General features: G+C 48.3%; 1 protein-coding gene across 1 annotated transcript; it reads left to right on the top strand.

Annotated features, from left to right (window-relative positions):
• The first annotated feature begins 1,142 nt into the window (after positions 1-1,142).
• On the top strand, positions 1,143-2,163 carry LOC142090115 (olfactory receptor 10R2-like). The gene has a single exon (XM_075167551.1). The coding sequence runs from the start codon at positions 1,143-1,145 to the stop codon at positions 2,079-2,081; it is 939 nt and encodes a 312-aa protein (XP_075023652.1). The 3' UTR covers positions 2,082-2,163.
• The last annotated feature ends 4,472 nt before the right edge of the window (positions 2,164-6,635 follow it).

The following is a 6,635-nucleotide window of genomic DNA, read 5'->3' on the forward strand; positions in this document are numbered from 1 at the left end:
GCTAACAGCTGGTTTTTCTCCTAGTAGGACTGGAGTTACGATGTCTATCCCCCTTTTATTTCCAGTCCTTGCCAGGGAGATAAGGAAGACTGCTAGTGACATCTCAGGAAAGAAATTAATGGCAAGACTGAGCAAAGTTTGCATCAATCTGTGATTTTAGAGTTGTCAACTAAGGTATGTTTCTTTAGGTAAGAAATTCCAGCAGCTTCTGCAAATCAGCATTCGGTTTCTGATATTAGACATGTAGGTAAGCTGAACTGTAGGGTCCTGAGAACAACAAAGTTCCCGGCGATTAGGAGAGCGGTGAAACTAGTGTCAGTGATGAAGGATTTAGCCCGGTTTCTCTCCCTTACAGCACTATTGGTGTGAAAGAAACAGTTCCCTGGTTTTGTCTTTCCTCATATGTCACTCTGCATTGTGACGAAGCTGTTAATTATAGCTAGGTTTTACTTAAAACGTTAAAATGTGTTTAAATGGGTTAATATACGGCACTAATTGGCACTAATACTGAACCTGAATGAGTCAGCAGTTTGTTTCATCTGACATTACTGGCTTCTGAATATTGAACCACAGAAAGAAATGGCTTGCGGGATTTTATTTTGCAATGCTAGATGAACAGGGAAGATTTTGTCCAAACATAAAACCATCTTTTCCTTCCCCTGTATTTAAACTGTCTGCTTTTGAATACTCGTGCACTTCTAGACCCTCTAATCCCAGAATACCAAATTTTATTCTGTAGTGAGATAAAAACCACTGGGATTTCAGCTTCAAATAAGCCTCAAGTGATTTTTACCCTGTACGTTCAGTGCCGTTAGGCTGAGCTGCTACTCTGACTTCGGAGTAAGACCCCAAACTTGGTTCTCTTACCATTTTACTTCATACTGAAGGAACAGCAAAGAAATGTTTTATAATACTACATTTAATAATATTCCTAAACTGAGAGTTTGCAAAGAAGCAGGGAACTTAAAAGGAAACAAAGTTCTCTTGCTTACTGTTATGATTGCTTCACTGTAGAACTACTGCCCATTTGTGTCGGAGGACTACACCCTGCTGTTATACTGTGCTTTGGGGATTATGAAGGGGAAATGGTTTTGTTACTTGTCTCACCATTCATGTCAGATTTCTTTTTGACAGTGACCTTTATGATGAATGAAACCAAAGTGATGGAGTTCGTCTTGATTGGATTTTCAGATTTTCCAGATCTTCAGATTCCATTATTTGTCTTTTTTTTCCTGACTTACCTGGTCATCCTCACTGGAAATGTCCTGCTAATGACAATTGTCAGGCTTCACCGTCACCTTCACATCCCCATGTATTTCTTCCTTTCCATTCTCTCTTTTTCAGAAACTTGCTATACATTTACTGTCATTCCCAAGATGCTGGTAAATCTAATAACAGAAAAAAAGTCCATTTCTTTCACTGGATGTGCTGCTCAGATGTTTTTCTTCCTTGGCTTTGCAGGGACTAACTGTATGCTTCTAACGGCAATGGGGTATGACCGATGTGTGGCTATATGTAAACCTTTACATTACAGACTCCTCATGAACGACACAGTCTGTAGTCAGCTAGTGGCCTTTGCAGTGGTGACTGGCTTTACCTTGTCCCTGATAAATACCTACATTATATTCACATTGCCTTTCTGTGGAGAGAAGGAAATTAATCACTACTTCTGTGACATGCGTCCTGTCATTCAGGCAGCTTGCACACAGAATAATGGAATTGAGATAGTAATTTTTATTATTTGTATTGTGGTTCTGTGTGTCCCATTCTTATTGATTATTCTCTCGTACATTTTGATCTTCAACACCATCCTCAAGATCCCCTCTACTGAGGGGAAACGTAAAGCCTTTTCCACTTGTGCCTCCCATCTCACTGTGGTTGTGGTGCACTTTGGGTGTGCCTCCATCACCTATTTAAGGCCCAAATCCACCTATTCCCTAGAGGAGGACACTCTGATTTCTGTCACTTACACTGTGGTGACTCCCTTGCTGAACCCTGTGGTTTATAGCCTGAGGAACAAGGATGTGCAGTTGGCCCTTCGGAAAAGCCTGGGACGAAAACTGTGCACATGGATGACGTAAAGGAAGCTCCTTGAAGCTCTGGTGTGAATGGGCTCTCCCCTTAGGTAGATGGTATTTTTTGTACTTTGGCATTGAAAAAGCAGGGTACATTTCTATTTGGAATAACGCTGGATGTCAACCTGGATAATCCTATAATAATCGGTAATAGGAGAAATTGCATTACTAAAAGCTGACCTGCAGCCACCACTCGCTGTCAGCTACATTACTTACTGTTTTGGGCTGGTAAGGGAGATGAAAAGACCATTGTGATGTACTGAAGAGTAAAGGATTAGCATGGTACCTACACCATTTGGATAATTGGGTCTGTAAGAGAGTTTCACTGCCTTTGTTATCCTTTCTTATCCCCATGTTGGCTTTCACTTCAGAGCCAGAGATAATTCCTGCACACACAGACTCATAGAAGAAGTTAGACTGGAAGGGGTCACCTGGGGGTCACCTGGCCCAGCATCCCATTTCTGAAGCAGGGTACATCCTGATGCACGCTCCTTTGCACGACTGCATCGTTCTTGCCCGGCCCTGAGACCACCAGTGTGGTCCTAGAGAACTTTACTCAGTTCCTCATTTCATACCACCCTGTGGAGGGAAGAAGAATGGTCTTGTCCTTACGACCCAGGTGGGTGGAGTGCCTTCAATGAAGTACAAGTCTCCTTCAGCCCAGCTGATGATGGCCCCTCCTCAGGGAAGAAAGCTACTGGAGTTCCATCAGACCTATGGCACAGCGTGCCCCCGGACCCTGAGTTGGTGGCCATTAGCTCCGTGTCCATTTATGCTCCATTCAAACTGAGGCTCTCGGAGAGCACAGGTGGGCCTGTGACCCTTCTCCTCTTGGCCGCTTGGTGGGAGATTGAGGAACGCCTTGTTCATCTGGAGCGCACCGGTTCTCTGAACACAGGGAAACAGACTGGCTGTCTTACACCTTTCCACGCTATGTCAGTAGGTCACAGTCAATAAACCTGAAGCACAGCCAGAGAAAAGGACAACAGTGACTTGGTCTTGCTATTGTGACTTGCGCCCGTTGTCTTGGTGGGAGAGAGACAAAGCTGTTGTTAAGTCCAGCCAGGGAGTTGATCGGTCTCTGATTCTGCTCTATCAGAAACCATCTGCCCTAGTTACGCCACCCAGCAAAACACCATCCTACCTCATGGCTGGGCTGGCTGCGCACACCCGTATTAGAGTTTGAGGGAGCAGTAGTGTATATCTCAATGATGGGGATCCAACATCTTGCTCAGGGGCTGGGTCGTCTTCTGCTCATGCCCGAGGCTTATTTCCACTTCCCTCCCTCAAGCCCCTCCTCCCCGGTCACATTCAGCAAGATTAGAAGCAAACACCGAGTCACTTGGCGCCCGTGTGAATACCTCTTTCCCACCTGAGAATGGTGCTGTTTGAACCTCATGTTCTCCCGATTCCGCCACACACGCAATCTAAGCCCTGCTAAAATCACCTTCTTTCTAAGCACATCGCAAACCACGTTAGAATAACTCGCTCAGAGCACACACTTTTGCTAACTGCTCCAAGCATGCCTCAAGATTTTCCCTGTTCCTTTCCAAAGACTGCTGCACAATCCAGCCCTGACTCATTAGGACAGGGACAGGGATCACTACGAGGAAGTTTATCTTTAACCACATTTTGCTTTTGAAACTACCTGTGAGCTTAAGCCCTCCTGAGCTTAGGTCCTTGACAATATGTCTCCCTTTGGCCAGAAAATGTGAGCCTGTGCTCCACCTCACTGTTATGATGCCCTGGACTCCCTATGGCTGCCCCAGGCCAAGCCACGAGATGTGGGTGCCTTTCTTTCCAGACCTTCCTTCAAACCACAGGGCATGATTGCCATCACAGGCCAGGACTGCAGGAGCTTCACCTTTCACAGTTCAACAAAGGCCGGGTCCAAAGGGCATCTAAGCATCTAAATTGCAGCTCATTTTTGGCATGCTGCGCAATCAGGGGCTTTTTCCCCATCTCAACCTCCCCACAGGAGATGGCTGAACCTGAGCTAAGTAAAGGGTGAAATCCCAACTTTTATTGACAGCGATCGGGCGACAAATGCTACAGCAGCAGCAGCGGCTGTGCCTGACCTGCCATGCAGGCAATACGCTGCCAGAGCCTGAACTGAGCACGGTTCAGGTTCACAGAGCCCTGCTCAGTACTTTGGGTAACGGAGCCAGCGGGCCGAGGCTCTGCCTGCCCGGACGGCACAGGGGAGGGTCCCGTGGTGCCGCGAGAGGAGCCGCACGAGGCGTCATTAAGGTGTCAGCGTTTCAATGATAACAAGTCTGGTGGGGCTCCTGCACGTGGCACGGGTGATTCCCAGTGCCGCTGTTGTGCTGCAACACAGGCCACAGCGGGGGTTGTTAAAAGTTAAGACTTCGTGTTTTGCAAAGCATTTCATGTCTGCTGGCGATGATGTTAGGGGCTGGCCGCACAGGGCCGCCAGACAGTGCTTGGTGAAGCCCCCGGGGCTGTGAGCAAAGCCAACGCAACAACAGACAGTTCCTCCCCCAAGACAAGGACAGATGATGACCTCTGCTCCTCTGCCTTCATTGCCACGGGCGGCCAACACCACCCGGTCTGCAGCTCCCCCTTTCTGCCACAGCCCGAGGGCCTCTCGGCACGGCCGCTGCAAGCATGGCAACGCAGGCATGGCAGACGTGGTGGGGGAAGAAGGCTCCGGGCTGCAGCTGTGTCTCCCACGTGCCTACCGACCCTGTCCACTCTCATGTCCGTAATACATATAACCCTTCTGCTGTTTGCCGGCACGCGCACCAATGCACCTACACGTTGATTTTAATGGCAGCTTGCCAGGAATAAAAGCTCAGCTTGTGCTGGTGTTGTGCTGAATCTGAACATTTGTTACTGTGGTTGGGATTGCTAAACTGTGATCAGACTCCAGACACAAGGGTCCCCCTTTCGGAAAGACTGCCCCGTTTCATTTCTTTATGAATGAAAGGTGTAACACAGAGGGCTCTTCCCGGTCACTACCTCGAGCTCTCCCTCTGTCTTGCCCCAGCAAATACAGGACTTGGTGCTCTCCCACTTTCCCCTGTTGGCCGTGATAATTCTCTCTATAGCTCCGGCATCCCCCTTCATCCAAAACATGGCATCTGCAGCCGTGTGCTGACCCCCTTCCCTCTCTGCGCTCGTTTCCTTTCTTCCTTTGCATCCGTTTTCTCTCCCTGCACGTGCCTTGAAGGCTCTGAAAATGCCTGATGCCATTTACAGCAGGTCTGAACGTGCCCCCTCTGAGCCCCTCTGCTCTGCCAAAGCTTGACTGTGCCCACATCCCCCGTTCACGGGCCAGTCCCGCTGTTAAGGTTTCTCCGGCTGTGTCCCACGCAGTGGAAACAGCCCCTCTCGTTTGGAGTCACCTGCTTCCTCCCGTCACGCCCCGGATTGAGAACGAGTGCTGTTCTTCTCAGGTCACGTAGGACGGGGACAAACTTGCGGAGAGGACTGGAAGCCTCTGAGCCAACAGGGCCACCAGCAGAGAGGTTGTAAGCAGCGACAAGGCCCGGACTTTGCAAGTCTCAGAGTCAGCATCTGTTCTCCCCTCCTCCAGTCTGGCCCCGTAGCTAGAAAAAATACCTTGCCATTAAACGAATGCGGAATATGGTTCCTTTTATAGGCAGAAATTCTAAGGCAGGTATTTAACATGCCTCAGCATGGGTCAAACTTAAGGATATGCTCTCCCGTATGTCTTTCTCATAGCAGGTTATCTTGCGCCACACACCTCAACCCCAGGAAAGGGGACAACCAAAACACTGGTTATCCTTGGCTTATTTTCAGATTTCCCGGTGGGGGATGCCTTTTTTAACCTTTGATTGCTCCTATACGCTGAAAAAAATTTCAATCTCCTGGTATTGCGGCAGGTGACTTTGTTGCATTTGGAGCACTGATTATTAGTCGGGAATACCTGTTTATTTTATAAATTCCCCATAGTATCCGTATTTATATCAGTATCATTTACATCAGCAACAAGAAGTTTGTGGTGCCACTGAGAGACTTTCCCAGGAGTGTTAGAGATGTGTTTATGTGCTACCTATTGTCTCTGACAAGACAATGGGAGATGGACGTGACTTACCCCTGCTCTCCCCTGGAAACCACTTCTGGAACGTGTTAGTAGAACAAGATTGAAAGAAGAGTGTGTTTCAACCGTTCCCTGAGCCAAAGCGCTTCATGCCCTGCGTTTCTATGAAATCCTGCACCGAGCTGGGTCACCTGTTTGTGGCAGTTTTGAGCGGACTGCATTTGCCTATGGAAACCAGACAACACGCTTGCCTATGGCACGTGCACCCTTCCTTTCTCTTCCCTCTCCTCCCATGGAGCTCCAGGGAAAACTAACTTCAGCCTAGATGTATGGGATACATATACTTAACATCCTGAAGACCTTGCAGTGTGGAAATAACTAGGAAAAGTGGGGGGAAATGAGTAACAGTCTCTGTCAGAAAGTGGCTTTTCCTGCCTTCCCAGGGTCCCGAGTGGGGACACGTGCGATGAGAAGAGGCCGCAGGAGGGCCTGTCCTTGCGTGCTTCACCTGGAAGAAAGGCGGGCAGTGTGCT

The sequence above is a fragment of the Calonectris borealis genome, chromosome 1 (genome assembly GCF_964195595.1).
Source record: "Calonectris borealis chromosome 1, bCalBor7.hap1.2, whole genome shotgun sequence".
Classification (NCBI taxonomy): Eukaryota; Metazoa; Chordata; class Aves; order Procellariiformes; family Procellariidae; genus Calonectris; species Calonectris borealis.